The following is a 26186-nucleotide window of genomic DNA, read 5'->3' on the forward strand; positions in this document are numbered from 1 at the left end:
AAATAATCAAACTGGGGGATTAAATCAATAAAATAGAAACAAAGAGAAAAATACAAATAACCAGTGAAACAAAGAATTGGTTCTTTGAGGAAAAAGAAAAGGTAGACAAAGCCTTATCCAAACTAATTAAAAGGCAGAGAGAGAATATCCAAATAAACAAAAATCAAAAATAAGGAGGGGGACATAACAACAGACACTGAGGAAATCCAGAGAATCGTTAGGTTATACTTTAAAAACCTGTACTCCACAAATTGAAAAGTAAAAGAAATGGAAAAAATTCTTGATAGATACCACATACAAAAATTAAATCAAGATTTGGTAACAATTTGAAGAGACTTACAACTCCTTTTGAAATAGAAGCAGTCATTAAAAGTCTCCCAACCAAAAAAAGCCCTGGGCCAGATGGTTTTAGTGCAGAATTCCACTACACTTTCAAAGAAGAGCTAATACCAGAACCCCTCAAATTATTCCACAAAATAGAAACAAAAGAAACACTGCCAAATTCTTTCTATGAGGCCACAGTCACCCTGATACCCAAACAACACGAAGACTCAACAGAGAAAGACAATTACAGACCAGTTTTATTCATGAACATTGATGCAAAAGTACTCAATAAAATACTGGCAAACCGAATCCAAGAACACATTGAAAAGATCATCCACCATGGCCGAGTAGGCTTCATCCCAGAGATGCAGGGATGGTTCAACATATGAAAATCTGTCAATGTAATCCACTGTATAAACAAACTGAAAGAAAAAAATACACATAATCATCTCATTAAATACTGAAAAAGCCTTTGACAAAATCCAACACCCCTTTATGAGAAAAGTCGGAGAAATCAGAGATACAAGGGACATAGGTCAACACAATAAAAGCAATATACAGCAAGCTGACAGCCAACATCAAATTAAATGGAGAGAAATTCAAAGCAATTCCACTAAAATTAAAGAATGAGACAAGGCTGTCCACTCTCTCCATGTCTATTCAATATAGTACTTGAAGTTCTAGCTAGAGTTATAAGACAACTAAAGGAGATCATGAACAAAGAAGGAAGTTAAAGCATCACTATTCACAGATGATATGATAGTATACATAGGCCACCTCTACAGCTGATAAACACCTTTAGTAAAGTGGCTGGATACAAGATTAACAACAACAACAACAAAATCAGTAGTGCTCCTATATACCAACAATAAAAAGGGCTGAGAAATAAATCAGGGAAACAACACCATTCACAATAGCCACAAGTAATATAAAATATCTTGGTGTAACACTAACCAAGCAAGTGAAAGACCTGTATAGAAAGAACTTCAAGTCTTTGAAGAAAGAAACTGGAAAAGATATAAGAAGATGGAAAGACCTCCCATTTTCATGGATCAGTAGGATTAACATAGTAAAAATTGCCATCATACCCAAAGCAATCTACAGATTCAACACAGTCCCCTTTAAATTCCCAGCACAATTCTTTACAGAACTTAAAAGAACAATACTCAACTTCATATGGAAAAACAAAACCCAGGATAGCTAAAACAATTCTGTACAATAAAAGACCTTCCAGAGGTATTACCACCCCTTCATTCAAGCTCTACTACAAAGCTACAGTAATAAAAACAGAATGGTATTGGCATAAAAACACATGGAAACAGGTGGATCAGTGGAATCGAATCAAAGACCCAGACATAAATCCACACACCTATGGACAGCTGATTTTCGAAAAAGAAACTAAAATTATACAATGGAAAACAGAAAGCACCTTCAACAAATGGTGCTGATCTAACTGGATGTCTACGTGTAGAAGAATACAAATATATCCAAATCTATCACCCCGCAAAAACTCAAGTACAAGTCGATAAAGACCTCAACATAAATCCAGATACACTGAACATGATAGCAGAAAAAGTGGGATATAGCCTTGAATGCATTGGCAGAGGGGACAATTTCTAGAACAGAACACCAATAGTGCAGACACTAAGATCAACAATTAATAAATGGGACCCCATGAAACTGAAAAGCTTCTGTAAGGCAAAGGATACTGTCAACAGGACAAAACAGCAGCCTACAGAATGGGAAAAGTTTTTCACCAACCCCACATCTGATAGAGGACTACTTCCAAAATATATAAAGAACTCAAGAAACTAGACACCAGAAAACCAAATAATCCAATTAAAAAATAAGCTACAGCTCTAAACAGAGAATGCTCAACAGAAGAAACTCAAGTGGCTAAGAAACACTTAAAGAATTGTTCAGCAATCTTAGCCATCAGGGAAATGCAAATCAAATCTACTCTGAGATTCTATCTTACACCTGTCAGAATGGCTAAGATCAAAAATACAAGTGATAGCTTATTCTGGAGAGGATGTGGAGCAAGGGGAACACCCCTCCATTGTTGGTGGGAGTGTAAACTTGGGATAATAAACAGCCACTTTGGAAATCAATATGGCAGTTTCTCTGCAAACTGGAAACTGCTACCTCAAGATCCAACTAACGCTTGGGGATATAACCAAAGGATTCTCAATCATACCACAAGAACATTGCTCAACTACACTAATAGAAGCTTTTTAGCCAGAACCCGGAAACAAACTAGACATCTCTTAACTGAAGAATAAAGAAAATGCAGTATATTTACATAATGGAGTATTACTCAGCTGTTAAACACAATGACACCATGATATTTGCAGGCAAATGAATGGAATTAGAAAAAAAAAATCACACTGAGTGAGGTAACCCAGACACAGAAAGACAAACATGGTTGGTGCCTAGCCCAACTGTCATCAGAGAGGCTTCATCCAGCAACTGATGGTAACAAATGCAGAGACCCACAGCCAAATATCAGGCTGAGCTTTGGGAATCCTGCTGAAGATGAGGATGAAGGATTGTAGGAGCCAATGGGGCCAATGACATTACAAGAAAATCCACAGAATCAACTAACATGGACTCATAGGAGCTTACAGAGACTGAAGAGACAACCAGGGAGCCTGTATAGGACTGACCTAGGCCCTCTGCATATATAAACCAGTTGTATAGCTTGTTCTTCTTGTGGGACTCCTAACAGTGGGAGAAGGGGATGTCTCTAACTATTTTGCTGGCTGTTGGGTACCTATTCCTCATACTGGGTTGCCCTGTCAGCCTTAATTACAAGTTGAGGTGCTTAGTCTTACTGTAACATGATATGGGAGGCCTGACCTTTTCTGAATAGAAATGGAGGAGGAGTGGATTGGAGTGGGACAAAAGGGAGGTGGGGGAGGGGGCCGGGAGGAGAGGAGGGAGGGAAAACTGCACTAGGGACGTAAAATAAGTAAATTTAAAATAAAAAAATAAAGAAGGATGTGCCTATAAAGGTACAAGAAGCACAAAAACACCAAATAGACTGGACCGAGAAGAAACTCCCCATAACACACAATTAAAACACTAAAAGTACAGAACAAAGAAAGAATATTAAAAGCTGAAAGGGAAAATGACCAAGTAACAATAAAAGCAGATCAGCTATAATAACAACTGACTATCAATGGAGACTCTAAAAGCCAGAAAGGGTCTGGACAGATGTTTACAAAGCTCTAAGTGACCACAGATGCCAGCCCAGACTACTATACCCAGTAAATTATCAATAAAAATCTACTGTAGATAAATCTAGATCATATAATCAACCTAAACAGACCCACGAACCCTAGAGAAATAGAAGTAGTAATTAAAATTTCTCAACCAAAAATGCCCAGGGCCAGATAGCTTCAGAGCAGATTCTAGCAGACATTCAAAGAATTAACGCCAGTACTTCTCAAATTATAATGAAAGAATACTGCTTAATTCTGTTTATGAGGCCACAAATTTATCCTGATATGTAAACCATACAAAAATCCAACAAAGAAAGAAAATTGCAGACCAATTTCCCTTATGAGCACAAATGCAAACATTCTTAACCAAATGCTCTCAAACTGAATAAAAAAACACATCAAAAAGATTATCTACCATGATCAAGCAGGCTTCATTTCAGAGATGAGGGATGGATCGACACACAAAAATGGATAAATGTAATCCACCACATAAACAGACTAAAATACAAAACCACATGATCATCTCATTAGATGAAGAAAAGGCTTTTGACAAAATTCAGCACCTCTTCATCACAAAAGTCCTGGAGACACGGGCTTGGGTAGTTGTCTGTATAAGTGTGTGTCCCTGTGTGTATGTGCTTCTCATGTTCCTTCTTTCTATTGTCTTCTGTTCATTTGCTTGTTCTTTTCTATTATGGTTTGTTTTCTTTTTTATTTGCCTGTTTGTTTGTTTTCTAAAGAAAGAGAGAAAGGGGCATGCAATTGGATGGCTGGGGAAGTGGCAGGGGAATCTGGGAGGAGATGAGGGAGGGGAAACCGTGTTCAGAATATATTGCATGAAAAAATCTATTTTCAGAAAAAAAGAGACAAGAACAACAAATACTAGCTAGAATTTGCGAGAAAAAACAATTATTCACCACTTGTAAGGATATAAATTAGTTATAGACCTTATAGCATCCATAATGGTGGTTCCTAAAAAAAAAACCTAAAGATACAATTAGCATATAATACAGTTATACCACTCCTGGGTATATATCTCAAGGAATTTAAGTCAGCAGACAACATAAATACTAGCACATCATTTTATTTCAACACTATCCACAAGAGCTATGTTACAGAATTAGCCTCTATTTCCACCAACAGATGGATGAACAAAGAAAATGTGGTAAATATACACAACAGAGAATATTCAAGCACAAAGAAGAACAAAATTATGTTAATTTTTAGGAAAATTAATGGAAATGGAGATCACTGTTAAGTGAAATACATTAGAATCAAAAAGACACATACATCATTTTTCTCATATGAAGAATTTAGGTTTTAAAAGTTATAAATAAGAAACACTGTTCAAAACAGATAGGTAGTCATCAAAGAACAATGTGGATAAATCATGTATACTACACATGCATTCTACCAACTGAGCTACATCCTCAGAACCTCAGGGTAGTGTCTTACTCCAGTTCTCAAAGTTAATTAACAGCATAACAGGATTGGAAATTCAAATATGTTATTTAATCCAAGTCATTTTCCCAATTAATTGCATTCCTGAAATCTGACTAATCACAAAATCAGCTTGAAGTAACATAATGTACCTTCATAAGGAAAATGTAGAGAAAAGGAGATTTGTGTGTGTGTGTGTGTGTGTGTGTGTGTGTGTCTATATACACACACACACACTATTGGTGGAATGTAAATTAGTATGGCCATTATGGAAAAAACAGTATAATGGTTGCTCAAAATCTTAAACTGCCATTTGACTGAGTAATTTCACTATGAGTTACATATTCCAAAGAAATGAAAATAATATGTTAAAGAGACATAGGTACTCTCATACTCATTGCAATAACATTCATGAGAGCCATTAAATAGAAACAACTTAGGTGTCTATCAACCAGTGAGTAGAAAAAAGACCATGTACTATATACAAAATATGATTTATTCTACCTAAAGAATAAAATTCTATCATTTGTCTCAACATGGGTAGAGCAGAACATAATAAGTGAAATAAACTATGCAGAGAAAGTCAGATACTTATGGTGGGACACCTTACACAGCCTTGATGCAGGGGGGAGGGGCTTGGACCTGCCTCAACTGAATGTACCAGGCTTTATGGACTCCCCATGGGAGGCCTTACCTTTTCAGATGAGGGGACGGGAGGTAGGTTGGGGTGGGAAGGCTGGCGGGGAACAGTAGGAGGGATGAGAAGGGGGAATCTGTGGTTGGTATGTAAAATGAATAAAAAATTTTCTTAACAAAAAAAGTCAGGTACTGTATAGTATCAATTATATATGCAAATTGAGGGTAGAATTATCAGAGGCTGAATAAGATTGGGTTACAGAAAGGTTGATAAATTAGTACTAAATAACAGTAAGACTGGAACAAGAATTTCTGATGTGCTATAGTGCAAAGGAGTAACTATAGTAACAGTAATGTATTATGTATTTCTAAACACCAGAAGAAAGGATTTTCCATTTTTCAAACCATTAATAAATATCAAATGTTTGAGAATATATGTGGACATTGATTTAAACATTTAATATATGTAGCAAAATATGTTACCCAAATATTATGTACTTTTTGTTTAATGTTTTAATAAGATAAGAGCATTAGCAAACATGTGGAAACAGGCTTTAGATTCTACATGTTTGATCCAATAAAATCACCAGGATTCCAAAGTATGCTAGGTGCTAGGTAACATTATCCTCTAAAACATTCTCAAAAATCTGCAGGCAGAGCAGTAGCAAGCTGCCTACCTCCATCTGAGACACAGTGTGCTTCTATAAGGTAAGATGATTTATATTCATAAAGCCATTACATTTTGACAACAGGTCAGTTGTTGTTTTGAGACGGGTTTCCACTATGTAACCCAGGCTGGCCTGAAAGTTACTCCACAGCACAGGTTAGTCTTGACCTCATAGAAATCTTGAAGCACGTGTCACTACAGCTAGATCAAGTCATTTTTAAGAAACCATTCCAAGTAAAGAAATGATTCTTACCTGTGGTGTTGTTAGGGTTGTAGTGCTACTCATTGTATCTTCCATTTGCTGTGTTTGAACATCCAATGTTTCAAACTGGTGTTCAAATTTGTCCATTAAGGCAGAAATCTATAAAGACATAGTCATAAGCAAAATGTATCCTGAAAAGATGCTATCTGAACATCAAGTAACAATGGTAATTGTTTATGTTTTTACCTTTTCAAGGTTCATACTCCTCAATGTAGCATCCATAGACTTAACTACACCTGCCATGGACTTTGTCACCTATTTGGAATAAAAAACTGATTTAGTAACATGGAAATTTTGTAATCTTTTAAGTATATTATTTATAGATCAACTTAGGAAACTTGTCTATTACTTCCTTAACAGTAATACCACAATCTGTATCTAGGTCTAGGTACACTCTATTTTATATTACTGACACTTCTTAGTAGACAGCTAATAAGATAGTTGAAAGTCCACTGTCCAAATCTCTTTCCTTACTCAGTCTGATTTTCCATGAAGTCCTTTATTAACCCCGTCTAATACCCTGTAACAGACTCAGATGTGTTGTTTTTGTAGGTCTTTCTACTCTCATTAAGCTTCAGTCAAGTGTTACTTTACTGACAGACGCTTAGTCTTACCTTGCCCATTGTTACTGCAGTTTGAACTCTGGCTGCCACAGCATCAACCCTAGCACTCATTCTCAAGAAATTGATTGCTTGGTTTTTTTGACGGATTGCATTTTCAGCATGTATTCTTGCAACTTCTGTATTGCCTTTCTGAATGGCCTGTTTTAAGCAGAAGGAACATATTGTTGAAGAAAATAGCAAACTAAGACACTGGTGAAGACAAAGAGCCAAAGTACAGATATTTTTTAAAAATTAAATGACATCAAATTAATTATAGTCTATATATAAGAGGTTTGAATTAGCCTTTTGACAGCTAATTATTATGACAGTTAAGTAGTAATGTATAATCCTATTCTCTTTTAATATCATGATTAGAAAATACACATGTATTTACAGTTTAAGAAATTAAAATATGCTGGACATGGCACATGCTTTTAATTCCAGCATTCAGGAGGCAGGAGCAACCTAACTCTGAGCTTGAGGCCACCCTTGTCTACATAGCAAGTTCCAGGCCAGCCAGAGCTACACAGTGAGACCTTGCCTAAAAAATAGAATAGAAACTAAAAGTTAAAAATGGCTCCTAATTATATCACCATGCTATTTTCATTGTTAATATTTTAGTACATACTATCTTAATATATAAACACATTTATTACTATGTAGTTTGTAACAAAAGCAGGCACATAGGTGGGTGCTGGAGCGATGGCTCAGAGGTTAAGAGTCCTGGCAGCTCTTCTAGAAGTTCTGAGTTCAAGTCCCAACAACCACAAGTGGCTCACAACCATTTGTAATGAAGTCTGGTGCCCTCTTCTGGCATGTAGGCATATATGCAGGCAGAACATTGTATACATAATAAATAATATTAAAAAAAAAAAAAAAAAAAAAGGCCGGGCGGTGGTGGCGCACGCCTTTAATCCCAGCACTTGGGAGGCAGAGCCAGGTGGATCTCTGTGAGTTCGAGGCCAGCCTGGGCTACCAAGTGAGTTCCAGGAAAGGCGCAAAGCTACACAGAGAAACCCTGTCTCGAAAAAAAAAAAAAAAAAAAAAGCAGGCACATAGAATGCAGAGTTTTGAATCTTGTTTTCTCTCATGCTAAAAACATCACTTTAAGTTAAGAACGTAACTACATCATCATTTCTAAGAGTTGCATCATACAAATGTCACTGTAGTAAAAGAATTACTGATCACACATAAAATGATTCTAGATGTTACACAGACATTAAGCAGTTTCTGTATGATTTTACTGAATATGCATAAGAAAACACTGTCTAACAGGAATCCAGCCCTTTTGTATAATATATCAGATCAAGGATAGAACTAAAAGAAAACCAAATTTATCTAAAGAAAAAAAAATCATTGAATAAATAGTTCAGATCACACAACAAAGTGACATAGGTAGTACAGAAATGACAGAAATTCAAGAATAAGATCCTAATTCTTCAATAAAATAAATAGCAATTTTTATAACTCTTTGTGTGTGTGTGTGTGTGTGTGTGTGTGTGTGCGCGCGCGCGTGCGTGTATCTTTACACACTTTCCAAATGTTTTCATAAGACAAATACCTGAATATTGAGTTACTGGATACAGACATATATTCAAATTTAATTATACTCCCTCTGATGCTTATAACAATTTCTTCATCTAGAATAGCACTATTGCGTTATTCACAGGTAATCAACATAGGATATTATTACTGTAGTCCATCATGATCTAAGAAGTAAAATGTAGTCCCTCTCCATGATATGGAACCCACACCTGACATTGCTTGGATGACCAAGAACCTGAGACTAGATAGGCCAGGGACCTAGGGGAAAACCAAATACCACTGTTCTACTAGAGGCATGTAGCAATAAAATGGCTCCTAATGACATTCTGCTCTCTTCATAGAGCAGTGCCTTGCTCAGCTCAGAAGCTTCTTGCTGCAACAGATGGGAACAAATGCAGAGACCCACAACCAGACATTGCACAAAGTGAGTGACCTTGGAACACTCAGCCACGAATGGGATATTTCTACAGAATCCCTCCTTTAAAACACAGGGAATCCCATGGAAGAGGAGGCAGAAAAAAATGTAAGAGCCAAAGGGGATGTAGGACACCAAGGAAACAAGGCCGTCTAAACACATTAGGACTGACTTACATACGAACTCACAGAGACTGTGGCAGCAAACACAAGGCCTGTATGGGTCTGCACCAGATGGGATCCTAGAGCTGACCGAAGTGGACACCCCCCCAGGCCCAACCAGAGGCGAATTCCAACTGATAATTACTTGCAAATAAAAATTAGTATTCTTCAAGGGAGTCTCACTGGGGGGGAAAAACACTCTTAAGGGTAGGCCCCATGCTGAGCAGTAGATAGCCAACAGAAAATGAACTTAATGGCATCTTTGGAAGTTCTTTGTCTCATAGTGTAGTGTCAAGGCATTTTTTAAACACCTTACAGGTCCTTTGCATATATATTATGGCTTCCGGTTTTGTTTTTGTGGGATACCTGTAGTGTGAATGTGTGTGTCTCTAGACCTGTATGTGTTTCTTGTGTTGCTGCTTCTTGTTCTTTTCTTCCTGTTTCTTTTGTTCTATTCCAATCTGTCTATTTTGTTTTATTTTATTTTATTAGTGTTTCCTTAGCTGCTTGCTTGTTTTCTAATGAGACAGAAATGGGGTAGATCTGGATGGGAGGGGAAGTGGGGAGGAACTAGGATGAGTTGGTGGAGGAGAATCCATAACAATAAAAGGAAAAAAGCAGTACCTCATTGAATTTCTTTGATAAAAAGGGTTGGTTATTACGTTTCGGGCCAGGCTTGGTGCTCAGGCCAGGCTCTGGGCTCAGCAGGGCTTGGGAAGCACAAGCAGCCACAGAGGCTGGAGGTGGACTGCACACAGACTAGCTGCAGGCTGTGGGGCTCAGGTCACATTAGGCACCACTTGAAACAGGAGCCAAAAGGGTGTATATATGAATATATATCAATTTATTAATGGGTGCTATGGGAAAACAGACTCACAGATACAGGATAAGGTAGATCCAGTTGCAGAGTCCTTCTGTTTTGCCCAGCTGGGGAGGGGGGAGTGTTAATGGAACTAGCCAGTCTAGTCTCCAACCATATCAATAGACAGAGAGCACGCCCCCACCCCCGCCCTGCCCCTGGCAGTTTTAAGCAGTCACATACTCAGAAAAAAACATGCCTCTATCAGGCCAGCTACTCCAAGGTCATTGGCAGAGCGAATTCACACAGCAGAACATGCTGGTGAGTATATGGGAATCAATATATCAATCAGTATATTCAGGAATCAATATAGAGGTTCCTTAAAAATTAAAAATAGAATTAGCACATGACCTGGTTTTACTACTCCTGGGTATACACCTGAAGCCAACATGCAATACTGTTTACTATGGTACTATTCACAATAGCCAACTTATAGAATTACTTTAGATGCTTACCCATAGATACATAGATAAAGAAAATGTGTTATTTCACACACGTTGGAGTACAGTTCAGTCATAAAGGATACAGTTATGACATTTGCACAAAAATGTCATAAAAACATTATGAAGTGGGCATCATAATGGTAATTTTAATAAGTGAGACTCAGAAAGAGAACACGTATTTTCTCACAAAAGCAGATTTTGGATTTGTTTTTAAAGACATGGAAGTAGAATGGGGCATTTTGATGGAGGGACCAGGAGGAGGAGGGAGAAAGGCAAGTGAGGGTAGTAGGGAGTGCATATGACATAATATATATATATATATATATATATATATTACATACATATAATATATAACATATATTACATATGTGCATATAACTGAAGTATATTACATGCAGGCATGGAAAAATGTTTTGTGATTTTTTTCTTTTTTTAAGACAGGGAGAAAAAGGGAGGGAGAGGGAGAGAGAACATAATGTTGGGAAGGTTGTTAGGTGGGAAGGATCTGGAGGAAGTTGGGGAAGAGGAAAAATATCAAAATATATTACAGGATAAACATTTAATAAAAATGAAAAAATTTGTAATATAACCCATTAGCTTTTCCATTACATAAAGTAGTTTTATACTTTTTTTCTGAGTATTTTGTATGTATTCATCTTTTTAGAGTTTTTCTGATTAAATAGCTATGTATTTGTTACATGTAATGTTACTTTTCCTATATTGCTGATTAGTATTTTATTTTATGTGATTATAGATTTTAAATAGATGTCTCACTTATTTATTTTACTGTACTCTAAATGTCATTTTTTTACCTCATGGTAATTTCTTATGGTATTGAATGGTTTCATTTCTGACATTTAAATATGTATAAAATTTGTTGCTCATTTGAATGAAATATCTAGGTTTTTAAAAAAATCATTCATCTGTATTCCTACTACTTTAGAATAATTTAATTTTGATATAGAATCTCCTTAAGTTACCCAGGGTGGCCTTGAACTTTCAATCCTTCTGCCTGAGCCTCCTGAATAGCTGAATAGCTGGGACTGCAGGCATGTATTACATACATGTTTTCGTCTCATTCAGGTAAGTATCTATTATCTTCCATCAATAATTGCTTCCTTGATTGAAGTATTATCTCCTGTAATATATTCAAGGGTTTTTTGTTTGATGCCTAATTACCTTTGTTCATTTTTAGTTAATTAAAAATTACTACAAAAGAAACATCTGCATGTGAATACAGCATTAAAGCAGAAAATAATGTCCTATATTAAAAAGACTTTCTCTCAACTCAGTTACTCTCTCTGATGGCCTAGCATCTAGCAGATGCAAGACAGCATTTTAGGCAGTGCGGATTTTGTAGTGAACCCAAAGAAATCTCTGGGTTGGGTTATTATGGAACATATAATCCAAACAGAGAGTCTGACAATAAGCAAAACAATTCAAATAGAAAACAGTAAAGGTGAAAAAAAAGCAGTAGGTGTCATGGAGAGAAATGAAGCTATGACAGGAAGGAAAAAGAGGCTATGAATTAGAAAGAGAATAAGGAGGTATATGAGATGACTTGGAGGGAAGAAAAGGGAAGGGAGGGATCATGTAATTATAATTTCAAAAAGTTTTAAAAATTATTTCAAATAAAAAAGTTAGGACTGTGGTTCTTGAATTTTCAGACCCTGATAGGGCCGTTTGACATAGGGAGATGTGAGTGAGCATATGAAATAGAAAAAGGTTTCTATCTTAGCCGGAGGAAGAAGGCAGGCCAGTCCCATGGCGGAAGCCCACCAGTGAGAAGACTGTGTAAACAGGTACTGACACGGCAGAAGGGGCAACACAGTCAAGTCTACCAAGGGAAATCAGAAATGCCAGTAATAAATCAGAAATGGCACTGGGGCCATTTCAAAAACCTGACATTTTACTTGACGGTAAGAGATCACAACATAGTTCTGAGCGGAACACTGACCTATGACTTCTCTTAAAATACTTCCTCTGGCTGCTGTGTTAAGATTACTTTTATGGGGGTTGAAGGATGTAGCTCAGTAGTTCAGTGGTAGAGTCCTTGTCTAACAGGAGTAATTGTTATTGGGCTTGATTCCTAGTGCTGGGAGAAAAACAAAACCCTAAAACGAAATCATTATGGGAACAGGGTCAAAACAGAGGCCAAAACAAAGAGGCTAACGGAAGCTTGTTTACAATCAGTGAGGGAAGATAAGGATGGCCTGGGTGGAGATGGGTACACTGGACTTGGTAAGAAGTGATCAGATTCTAAAGACTTTTGAAAGATTTTCCAAGGCTCAGATGCAGTATATGAAACAAGAGGTTAAGCATAATGCCATTCTAAGACTATTTGTTTTGTCTGAAAGACAGAAAATGCCTTATAGGCACACCAGGAAATGCTGTACTGGAGGATGTCACATAAGGAGCCCTGTTTCAAGTTGGATTTTTTTCCTTTGGTCATCCAAGTAGAAACAAAAAAGAAGTTGAAACAGGAGTCTTCATTTCAGGTATATAGGCTAAGCTAGAGTTATCCATCACCATGCAAATAAAGCTAGAAGACCAACTAGATGAAATAACTTCTAGGGTCATCGGAGGTTAGAAATAACAAAAAAAAAAGAACAGTAGTAAAATGGACTTGGACTGGGCAGTGGTGAATGTGTTTTCCTAAAAGCCAAAGCACCAAAGTGTTGGAAGGAAGGAGTAATGAACCCAGACAAATACTATCAATAGTTCTAATAAAATGTAGATTAAGAACTAATTGGATTGAGCAGTATAAATGTTCTTGGTTTCCATCCAGGTAGAGGTCTAAGTGTAAATGAACAACAAAACAAAAAACAAATACGGAAGCAGGAGGAATTAGAGCTAAGAAAAAAAAATAGGGGGCTATTTCCAAGGGGTTACAAGTAATGGGGGAAAAAAGCAAGAAAGGTACTGGCAACAGGGTCTGGTGGGGAATTGTTTGCCTAATACCCAAACCAACCAACCAATCCACACACAAAAAAGCCCTCAGGCAAACAGCTAAAACCACGAGAGCATCAAGAAGCAGAAATCTCATACAAGTGCTTCGAAAGATTTAAAGATGGCTGTGGGCTAACACAATTTATTCAGCACATAAGAGAAAACTGATAATGTAAACCTAATGATACCTGGGAACAGGCCTTAGCAGAGAAGAGGAGCAGACTCCCTTTCATTCTTAGACACATGGCTAGTTCACCTATTTTTAAAGGAGGAAAAGGGCACACTATGGCAACTGAGGCAGCGATCTACAGTGATCTAACATTTCTCTGTTAACTAGAAAGCCAGAGCATCAGGCAAATCTGAGAATGAGAAAGGGGGATCTTGAGGTTTACAAAGAGAGAGGTCATGATGTGGCCACTGAAGTGAATGTTAGAATAAATAGATTAAGACAAAACCCATCGCCGTATCATGGTGATTCTCCTAAGTCTTTTCACATCTAGTAATTGGGAAAGATGTAAAATAAATAAATAAATAAATAAATAAATAAATAAATAAATAAATAAATAAATAAAAAACATCAAGCATACTCTTCTGCAGCATTTTGCTAAAATCTATCCTAAGGATACAATCAGAAAACTCCACAAAGATTTATGTATAAGAATTAGGTATTTAAAATATCAAAAAGAGCTGAGCAGTTGTGGCACAGGCCTTTAATCCCAGCCCTTGGGAGGCAGAGGCAGTCAGATCTCTGTGAGTTCATGCCAGCTTGGTCTATAGAGGTAGTTCTAGGACAGCCAGGGATATACAGAGAAACCCTGTCTCAAACAAACAAACAACAACAAAAAAAAAAAAAATAGAAAAAATTTGCCTGGCAGTGGTGGTGCATGCCTTTAAACTCAGCACTTGGGAGGCAGCGGCAGGTGGATCTCTGTGAGTTAAAGGCCAGCCTTGAACTGTTCCTGGACAGTCAAGGCTGTTACAAAGTGAAACCCTGTCTGGAAAAAACAAAAAACAGTTTTTTTAAAAACCCATATATATTAGGAATTAGGACTGGAGATGCAGCTGAGTTGTTGAGCATTTGCCTAGTATGTGTAATACCCTAGGTTCAATCCCCAGTACTGCAGATAAAAGAAGAAAACACCCAAACAGCCATTAATTAGATATCCAAAGATAGAGGAATAATTGAGCAAATTATAATATATCCACATGACAGAATAGTGTTTTATAAACAGAAAAAGATTGCAGATATTGCAGATAATTAACTAATGGCATGAGGGGCAAGCTCACAATTTAATAATAACAATAGGAATATATAAGACATTTTTTTTCATCTCCTCCAAGTACTAACAGCTGAATGTCTATTGTGGATCAGGTACTCATGCTAAATTATTTATCAAGAGATGTTCCCTACAAGTATAACGAAACAAAAAAGTAAAACATATACCATACGTAATAAGTGCCTTAATAAAAATAAAATGGGTGATCTGATGGGGTAACAGGGTGGCCTGAAGTATTTTCAGATAGGTAGTTAGGGACAATCACTTGAAAAAAATGCCTGGTTAGAAATATTATCCTTCAAAAGTTTTACCTCTAAATCTGGGACTTGCTTTAGTAACTTGGATTTATTGATAATATCCAGAACTTCTAAAAATGGCTTATAATCCAAGCAATAGATGGCATAATAAAATCAGCAAACAGGGCTGGGCAGTGGTGGCGCACGCCTTTAATCCCAGCACTCAGGAGGCAGAGTTAGGCGGATCTCTGTGAGTTCGAGGCCAGCCTGGCCTACAGCTCAAGATCCAGGACAGGAACCAAAGATACACAGAGAAACCCGATCTTGAAAAACAAACAAACAAACAAACAAATAAATAAATAAATAATAAAATCAGCAAACAGTTTTCAAGAGATAAAATTTTTTTAAAAGTGAAAAAAAGGTACAGATAATTAAGAAAAAATGTTGAACATCCTTGGTCACTAGGGAAATGAAAATTTAAAAAAAAACTGAGATTTTAGCTTAGCTGTTCAGAATTACTACCATTAACTAAACATCATTAAATGCTAATGAGGATGTGGAGAAAATGGAACCCTTATATACTGCTGGTAGGAATGTAAATTATTTGAGTTACTATGGAAATGAACTTGGAGACATCTCACATAAGACTCAGCCACTCCATCCCTGAGGATGTACTCTAAGGACTTTAAATCAACATATAGCACAGTAATTTGCATACCCATGTTCATTGTAGCAGTACTCACAATCGCCAAGTTACTGAATTAGGTTAGTGTAGAGACCCACAGAGGCTTCCTAGTGAATAGTTACTCAGGGTCTGAGAATCAGAGCTCGCTTTACTCAGCAGGGCTGCATAAGGGAATGATTTGATCACAGGCATGGTTACCAGGTGTTTGTAAGGGTCTACACTTGCAATGTGCTTTGATCTAGGAAAGGGTAGGTCTTTTGTTCCATCTCTTGGCATTGTTATTAAAAAAACCCTTTGAAGAGGCAGAAGGGACTGTTGGGGGTCTTGATACAGATCCTCCCGAAGCTATCCTGTGTTTCTGTTTTTCTCCTCTTCCCTATCTTTCTATCTACTATTTTCTTATCCCTCTCTCCTCCTCATAGGAACCCTGGAAAAGGTAGGAGCTGGCCTCCCACAGGTTAGGTATCCAGCGATAGATGGAAAAAACCTCTCATTTTACACACACACACACACACACACACACACACACACACACACACACACACACACTGGAGTTTATATAGCCACAAAGGAGAATGAAATTGTATAGCCAGGTGGTAGTAGACACCTTTAATCCTACACACAGGAGGCAAAAGCAGGTGGATCTCTGTGAGTTTGAGGCCAGCCTGGTCGACAGAGTGAGTTCCAGGACAGCCAAGGCTGTTACATAGAAACCCTGTCTCACAACATCAACAAGAACAACTACAAAAATGGATGCAATTGAAGAGCATAATAGTAAGTGAAATAAGTCAGCCTTGGTGTAAGCCTATTTTCTCTCATTTGTAGATCCCAGCACTTACACAGACACACAATTCAAACCTGCATATAGGGCATGAAAGTAGATGTGAGACTATCTAAGGGAAATGAACAGGAGTTGGAGAGGGAATAAAAGGAAAGGTGTGGCATGGATACTGTCAAAATACATGACATACCTATTTGAAAATGTCTGTGGAACCCATCAGTATGTACAGTGAATATATATTGATAAAAATGTTTCACTATGCCTGAATTGTTTGTGCAAACAGCGGTATTTTGTGTCAGACAACTAATTTCCTTCCAGAGATGTGGAACTCTGGCACAGTCTAGGCAAAAAGTGCCAATATAACTGATTACTAACAAACCCTCCAGATTTCTGTGTCCAGAGATTCTCTGCTAGGCAATGTTTCATGTGTGGCAAAAAAAAAAAATCCCAATATGACTGATTAATAACAAAACCTCCAGAATTCTGTGTCCAGAGCTTCTCTGTTAGGCAATGTTTCATGTGTTTATGACTAGCTGAAGAAATTAAGCTTCCCCCAATGTGACTCCACTGAGAAAGGACTCTTAGAACTGTGAACTTGAATCTCCCAGATTCCCCGGTAGTATAATAGGTTTCTTTGCTGAGTCTGCTTTGAATCCTTTTACCATATCCCTGTGGTAAACTACCTGTGTCCTATGACTCCTGCTAGTAAATATGAGAGCACTATATACATTAATTATATGCAATATTTAGATATATACCTTAGAAAGTACAGACGTCAAAATCATCCAAAAGAAGGAATATTTTATATATGGGCTTCTCAAGAAGAATGAAATTAGCTAAGGACAGTTTTTATTTGAAAGTAACACAAGAATTACACAATTCTATAAGCTATATTTGCATATATAAATAGCAAAAAACATAAAAGCATAATAAAGAAGGCATTATCGACTATGTAGGATAATGATTTATTGAAAGAGACTATACAATTAACTACCTTCTATATCTATTTGTACTTCTTTTGTGAATTAAAAAAGTAAAAATATTACAAGCGTCTACCTTTTTTATCTTGGCCTTTTCAGCTTTTTCTTCTTTATCACATTTCTTGGCATTCCTATTAAGTTCTTTTGCAGCAAACTTCAAGTTAAATAAGTGTTCTGAAAATATAGGTTAAGGCTAGCTAGTCAAAAAGTCATTTTTTTTCCAGCAAAAAGACCTGAAAACTTGTTAAAATCATTTAAAAAGGATCAGATAATACTATAATTTAAGTCAACTAATCACAAAATTTCTAAGGGAAGAGAACAAACTATTTCTTTTAAACTTCCTTTCACCCTAATCAAGAACATATAATATTAATTACAAAGGAAAAATAAATATTCTGAAGAAACTGGGTAGATAGTATTTTAGCCAAGTTTAACCTCATCAGTAATAAGGCATGTCCATAAAATTTACTTTCTGAAATGATGTCTTGAGAAGAATAAATCATCATCAGTATGGCACTCTTACTAAAAACAACGTCGTTTGTTATAGACTTTCAAGTGTCAAATTCCTGAAGAGCAAGGAACAATTGAATAACTGGCACAAATTGGAGACTAGAGAGACAAGGTGGCTGACTACATGAAACACTACCAAAAGGCTCTGAGAAACTCTACCAATAGCCCTTATTGAGGGAAGCCAAAGCAATAATGTTGAGGCAGAACTGAAGCAGAGACCATGGAGGAACACTGCTTACTAGCTTGCTCAACTTGCTTTCTTATTATCACCTAGGGCGCCCTGCAAACAGTGGGCTGTGCCCTCCCACATCAATCATTAATCAAGAAAATGCCTCAAGGAGCCGCCTACAGGCGTTCTCTCTTCCCAGATGACTAGCTTGTGTTAAGTTGACAATAAAACCAACCAGAACAAGTAAAACAGAAAACTGAAGAAAGCTGGGGAGAAAATTAGCTAACTGGAATACAGATCTGAATTACAATGAGAAGAAGAAGATAAACAGCAATAGAAGTAGACTAAAATGGTCTTACAATATCTGGAATACTTGGGCTAGAGAGATGGCTCTGTGGTCAAGAGCATGGCTGGCTCTTCCAGAGGACCAAGATTAATTCTCAGCACCCATATAGGCGCTCACAACAGCCTGTAACCCCACTTTCGTGGGATTCAATGCCCTCCTTGGGCTTCCACAGACAACAGACATATTATGTAGGACATAGATATACATGCAGGTAAAACACTCATACACACATAACAATAAAATAGGAATAAAATTTTTTTAAAAATCTGGAATCCTAGGAGGAAAACATGATAACAGTGTGAAAAACTATATTTAAAATGAGAACATGTGAACATTCTGTAAATAATGAGCACAATAAAAAAGCAGCACAAAAATTCCAAACAGGACAAAACAACATAAATTCACATCTAGATGCATCATAGTAAACCCACAAACATCAAAGACTAAATTAACTTTCAAAGAGCCACAGTCGAAGTTCAGATAATTTACAAGTGATACAGTCAAATAGAGCAGAATTTCCAAATAAAACTCCTAAGTAATTACCAAAGGATTTATGGTCATGCACTATTTAAGTAGTGATAGTCTACCAACGTTTTAACAAACCCTATTTAATACATATTGTTGATTCATTAATAGCAAATTCTTAGCTAAGAATACTATAATTCATGACTAAAAATTTACCTAATACAAAAATTTTATCTACAAGGCACACTACAGCCTTCTCATACTAAAAACACAAAGCAGCACATTAAGGGCCTATAAAAGGGAACTATTTTAAATAGTGGAATTATAAACAGAAGACACAAAATACTGAAAATGTAGTATTAGCGACAGCAGAAGACATTCGTTTACCATATGAGCATTCATTACCTTTCCTAAGTAGGAAACAGGAACATCAGTTGAGCCCAAATGTTTACTAATCTAGGCAAGTTCTGGAATAAAAATATCATTTGTGCTAGTTTTCTACAAGTTTTACCATGTAGGCAAATTTGCAAATATAGAATGTTTCAATAATTTAATTCAATAATTTTCTTCTCAAGAAACTAAACTAGATCTAACAAAAGGCTTGATGAGCACAGAATTATATCCAGGAAATGTTGGTTACATTAGAGAATCACGATGTCCAATTTTAAGATTAAAAACTCAGAACATAAACAGATGTAAACACCTAAGACAAAGGATGGGGTTAGCTGAGTATGTTAAGAACTTTGTACCATTCACAAGTAAATCAGCATTCATTAAATTTAACATTAACTATACATGTTAAAATTTCAAGGGTACCAGTGAAGAAATAGTATGTAACTTCCAAAGTAATAAAGGGAAAAATGGTGTGAACCATTTACAGACTCAAAGGAAAGCAGCAAAAGAGTAAGGAATCTAGGGATAAAAGGCCAAACAGCAATGATACATTAAGTAGAAACTTTCCCCAAACGTGGGCTGGCTAAATATAAATAGCTCAATGGGAAAAGTGCTTGTTTAACAAGCCTGATGATCTGAGTTTTATCCCCAGAACCCATTTGAAAAAAGAGTTCCATTCTCAAGGTATCAGGGGCTATTCCACCCCCACTTTTCCCCAGGGTACTCTTGAACAGGAGAAGCAGGAAATATTATCTAGAAATATAGCTGGAGAGAGAAACAGACAGAAACATAGAATAGCCTTGGGAGGGTCTGGATCCTTATCCATCGGACCCTGACTGTATTTGCCAAAGGGCTTTTATATGAATGCCCAGGGGAGGATCAAAAGACCTCCCCCCAGGCACAGCCAAGTGCAGACCCTTCCAATCACCTGGCAACCTTGCCTGTGGTCAAATCATCCCCTTATGCAGCTCTGCTGTATCAGGCAAAGTCAGATCTCACAAGGAAACTTCTGTGGGCTCCCATACCAGAGCTCATCTTAAAAAGCTGCATAGGGTGGCATGCATCTGTAATCCCAAAACTCTTACTGAGAGATGGGAAGAGAAGACTAGAGAATTGCCCAGAAGTTCTTGGGCCAGCTAGGCTGGAATACACAGTGCAACAGAAACAATAAGAAAGACCATGTCTCTATAAGATAGAAGGAGAGAACTGACTCCCATACATTAACTACTGATCTCTACATGTGTGCTGTAGTACACACACAAACAATAAATGAAAAATAAATAAAATTTAACAGAAAGAAACATTCTCAAAATATCATGATGGATTAAAAATAATGAAGCAAACTATAGACAGGACATTAAAATGCAAAGATATTGAATAAGAAGGCAAAAGACAGAAAAAAATTATCAAACACTATTCTAAAATAAGGAGCCGTGAGTTTATTACTATCAATCAAAACAATATAAAAAGTCAATAAAGTATTAGGAATTAAGAAAGAGGGCTCATCATAAAAATTCACAAGCTGACCTAATAATCAAAGCTATAGGAAATACACCTATAGCACAGCTGCAAACTGTGTGTGTGTGTGTGTGTGTGTGTGTGTGTGTGTGTGTGTGCATAAAACTGACAAACAGATAAATGTTGGACAATATTAACAGAACTCAACTGACAAGACAAAGTGAGGATATATAAGTTATGAAAGACTCTAACTAAAAGCTTAGTTAAGAGGCAGAGAGAGGGCTCACTAACTGCTCTTCCAGAGGACCTGGGTTCAGTTCCCAGCATCCACATGGGAAGGTCAAAACCATTTATAATAACTTTTCTAGGGGATCTGATGTTGCTTATGGCCTCTGTAGGCACTGCACATATTTCGTGCACAGACATAACCCAGGCAAAACATGCATACACATAAAATAAAATCAATTAATAGCTTGTTAAATGTAACAAGCCAGATTAAAATGAATATTACATATTTTCTGTGCTATGTGGACTTTCTGTCTCTTTACACCTCTACACACACACACACACACACACACACACACACACATACATACACACACACACACACACACACACACACACACACGCGCGCGCACAATATACATATTGCATCAAGGTCAAAAGGGAACAAAAAAGGAGAATAAGAAAGTAATAGGAAACAGGTAAATATTACATATTTTCACTCTTATGTGTAATTTAGTTTTAACCATATAAAAACAACACATGAAAAAGAAGGGGAACTATTCAGGGGAAGAAAGGAAGCCAGCAGGAAGAGGAAGGAGACAAGAGGGGCTAATGGGAAAGCATATGAACAATGTACAATGATATATATGTATTGATATGATAAAATGAAATGCATTATTTTGCAGACTAACTTAATAAAAAATTTAAAAGAAAAACAACATGGAGAAAAACAGCTAATCTTGCCCCAATAGTTTGAGAATATACACTTCAAGCATATTAGACATAGAAAAATTATACATTGGGTCATAAAAACTGAAATAAATATCAAAAAATCTGTCATCTGAACATCATGCAGTAGTTAATATATTTGATTTCTTCATACTTTACTGCAAGAATATAAAGCTAAAAGAAAAAAATTAACAAGTGTTTGAAATCTTAAAAAGTTATCTATATATAACTAAAAAGGAAAATGTCTTCTGTATTTAGTATTGAGTAACAACAAAATGACTGAAATGTTACTTATGAAATATAGTTAATTGGGATACTATGCCACAAAGGAAGACTGAAAATTAATGATGTAAACATTTACCACATAAAATCAGGAAAAAGAAATAACAAGCCTCAAAAGGCCATAAGAGGGCCAAAAAAAAAATCAAAGAGGGGAAAACAAAAATACAATAGGCAAGATGAACAAAATGTCCAAAGCTGAGTTCCCTGTAAAATTTGACATCATTTGCTATGTAGTAACCAGTCAAGCAAAAAGAGGCATAAATAGAATAAGGAAAGGAGCATAACTGTAGATAAAGATACTTTAAAATAATACATTGGGGCATTAAGCCAAAACACTTGGAAGCTGTTTGTAAAACACCTGTAAAATGGATAAAACTAGATCCATGAAAGAAATGAATAAAGTCTCAATAATTCAGAATTTCTGATGCAACACTTTAAAATATTTTCACATTTAAAAACAGAGCTGATGGTATTACTGGTGGATTTTGTCAAATATTTAAGAAAATGGCAATTCTTACCTTGCACAAACTTTCTGAAGGGTTAGGAAAAGGAAAGAACACTTTTTAACCTTGAAACCAGACTTTAATTAAAGGCCATATTCACTCACCAGCAAAGATTCAAAAATATTAAGCACAATATTGGCAAGCATTATAGATGGGCAATATATTATAGATGCTTCATAATCATGATGAGTTTACCTTAAGAATCCAAAGACAGTTTAACATTTTAAAAAAATCTAAAAATTTCTATACATTTCATTCACATTCATTTAAGGAAAACATAAATAAAAATCTGAGTATACAAAGAAGGACCATAAAGACCCAACATTCAACTTATAATCAAACACAGAGATAAGCCATTCATGGAGAAATTCTAAAAATGAAATTGCATCTAACCAAAAATCTATTATAAGCATCAGACTAATCATGACTAGTTAGAATTTTTCTTAAAATCAAGGATAAGATAGTGATCTTGCTCTAATTTTTCTTAAATTATAATAGTATTCTGGAGTGTTTATATGCATACAACAAAAAGGGATAGAAAATACTGGTTACAAAAGAAATAATCAAACCAGTATTATTTTCAGATAATACTGTAGCTGGAGTTATCTCTAGTCCCACCCAGGTCTGCTGCCACTCAGACCCAAATAAACACACAGATACTTATATTATTTAAATTGTTAGGCCTAATGGCTCAGGCTTCTTGCTATCTAGTTCTTACATCTTAAATTAACCCATTTCTATTAATCTATCCCTTGCCACGTGGCTTGTGGCTTACAGATACTTTACATCTTACTTCTCATTGCAGCGGCAGCTGGCAGCGTCTCCTTACCCAGCCTTCCACTTCCCAGAATTCTCCACTCTCTTTGTCCCACCTATACTTCCTGCCTGGCTACTGGCCAATCAGCATTTTATTTATCAATCAATAATAGCAACACATTCACAGCATACAGATATCCACAGCATAATATATATGTTTATCCAAAGAAAATTTAAAGTACATCTGTTCTCCAACACAACAACCTTGTTCCTAGTCATACATCACCCAGCTTTTGCCAGTCTACATATAATATATATGATCAAAAAACGATCACAGCAATATTTCTTTTAACAATAGGAAAGCTAATCTCAATGCCAATCACTAAAAGAATGAATAATTGTGATATATTAATACACTGGAAAACTACATAGGAATGAAAATGCATTTTAAATAATTAATGAATCATAACTAATATTTAAAAATAGCAATGACACTGCATATATACCATTTAAAAACATGAAATATATCAATTTTAAGAGTGTACATGTCTGATATAATATATAAAGAAATGAAGTCTTAATTGTCAACTTTTAGATAGTGGCACCTGTAGTAAAGGAAAAGAGGAATTTAATTGATAATGTTCTATAGTATTTCTTAGGCCAAATAGAAGGCTCTCAAGAATGTTTTGCTCTTTTTCTTAACTTTAAGAGGGAAGGATTAAAGCTACAACTTTTAAAAAAAGAATTTAAAGTTAGTGTTTGTTTGGCATAAAGTATGTATTCAATAAATTATATTATCATTCACTATGTCACCTATTTTAATAGAGAAATCTATTTAGAAAGTACATCAAAAGTTCAAGTTTGTCTTTAAAGCATTATATGAAACTATTATGTGTTATTATACTGCTTTTCTGTATTATAGCTTTTCAAAAATAATTAGAATTCAAAGAATTCACTGTATATAAAGAAGTCTTAGTTTAAAATAAAACTCTTATTACAGAAAATCTGTGACACTTCACTATTTAAACTGATAGTAAGTTCTCTAAATACAGTAGTTCACAAGCTACTTTATTACAAATGCCACCAACCAGATTATATAATTCTTGATGAATAGAAGTGAGGTTGAAAAAAATACAGGAACGAGGAAGAAAACAAAAGTGTTTCAGGGAGAGTGTTGGGCTCTCCTGAGAGATGGCTCAGTTACTGTTAGCCTTAACCACTCCTACAGAGGAGCAGAGTTCAGTTCCTAGCACCCATGCCAGGTAACTCACTATCTCTTACTCCAGCTCCAGGGGCTCTGACACTCCTTTGGCCTCTGTGAGCACTTGCACTCATGTGCACATACCCAGACACCACACATACACACACATTCAAGTAATTACAAATGAATCTTTTTTTAAAGTGTTCCACTAATAGTTGTCCTAGCATAAAACAGTGGTACCAATACCACAGACCATGTATTTGATAAATGACATTATTATGCTTTTACTTTTCTGGCTTTTTAAGTTTCCAGCTCCTTGATCACTCCTGTGTGTGTTTTGGGGAGGTAAATTTGGGTCAAAGAATCGAGTGAGATCATATGAACTAAAAGCAACGTTAGAGATAATTTTACTAATTTGAAAACATAAACCTATAGATGGATAAGCATGGAGTTAACGAATGAATACAGAAACAAAGAGGAACTCAAATGCAGCTTATCTCTTAGTTCATATATTGCATTTTAACTACTACAGGGCATTGTTCAGAATTGGAAAGGAAGACCCAAAATAACATTTAATACTTTTTGTAAAAGACAGCATTCTGTTGATTCCACAAGCCATAAATTACACATGCCCTGGCAAGGAACTAATTTAATGATACTGTAAACACTGGAACTAATTCCAGTAGAGGCTACACCTTCCATTGAACCTTCAGAAAGGTGTTTTTAACCGATTAGAATTTCCTTGACTATGGAGAGCTTGGGATTTTGTAGGTCCGGGGCCTAATTACAATTTCTCTTGGGCTATCTTTAGCCCTCTGAACAGCCATTCCTTGCCCACCTCTGTCTGATCTAACATCCTGTGACTAACACATAAAACCTTTTGGAATGTATTTACAGACCAGCAGCTTCCACCAACCAAAAGGCTAAGAGTTCTCTCAGCTAGATTTAAGGCCTATAGCTGAGATTTTCCTTTGTTGTAACCCACCTATCTGATGTCTCCACTGATATATTGTAAAAAAGCCTTGATTTATAACTTTCTTCTGTTACTATAAAAAATGCATTAAACTATCTCCACATTGGAACATGGAGTTTGGGGTAACCTGAATCTATGTCCCTAGGCCATGGTTACTCATATTTAACTTCAGAATAAACTATGCCATTCACTTTAAAGTGAAAATGGTTGTTTATGTTGATAGAATCTTGATACGAACACATCAAAGTGTATTTATTAATGCTGGCAAGTCTGATACTAGTATGTAACTCATTTTGTTTTAGGATTTAAAGTGATTCATAAGATCTGCAATGACTAACAGCTATTTTTAAGGAGCTAGCTATTTTTGTGTGCAATACAGCCTCGGGTGATAACAGCCCAGAATTCCCTTTTTGAACTCAGAGTATGTCCAGTACTTATTATCTACATCATTGGTCTGTAACCTCCTTCAAGTTAGAATGCCTAGAAAAAAAAATCATGGTTACAGTGATCCTCAGAAAAAATGCACATAGTAATACTCAAAACTGTGCATGCAATTTAAAAACATTTAGTAACTCCACACACATTAGCATTCATCTTGAATTAGTAGGAGTTGCCTTGCATTGGTATTTATCTGCATGTATGTGTGACCTCTGGCCCCCAGATCAAAAGCTGTTCAAAGATGGAAGTGGT

The 26186-nt window shown here is 36.2% G+C and overlaps 1 protein-coding gene across 1 annotated transcript in view; it reads right to left on the bottom strand.

Annotated features, from left to right (window-relative positions):
* Window positions 1–26186, bottom strand: part of LOC131899928 (charged multivesicular body protein 1B2) — a 42031-nt gene that overhangs the window by 14206 nt on the left and 1639 nt on the right. The window contains exons 2-5 of the mRNA XM_059251395.1: window positions 17563–17660; window positions 7168–7314; window positions 6740–6808; window positions 6545–6652 (exon numbers count right to left, since the gene is read on the bottom strand). Coding sequence (XP_059107378.1) covers window positions 6545–6652; window positions 6740–6808; window positions 7168–7314; window positions 17563–17660 — 422 coding nt within the window. The remainder of the gene's footprint in view (window positions 1–6544; window positions 6653–6739; window positions 6809–7167; window positions 7315–17562; window positions 17661–26186) is intronic.

Source organism: Peromyscus eremicus, chromosome X (assembly GCF_949786415.1).
Source record: "Peromyscus eremicus chromosome X, PerEre_H2_v1, whole genome shotgun sequence".
In the NCBI taxonomy this organism is placed as follows: Eukaryota; Metazoa; Chordata; class Mammalia; order Rodentia; family Cricetidae; genus Peromyscus; species Peromyscus eremicus.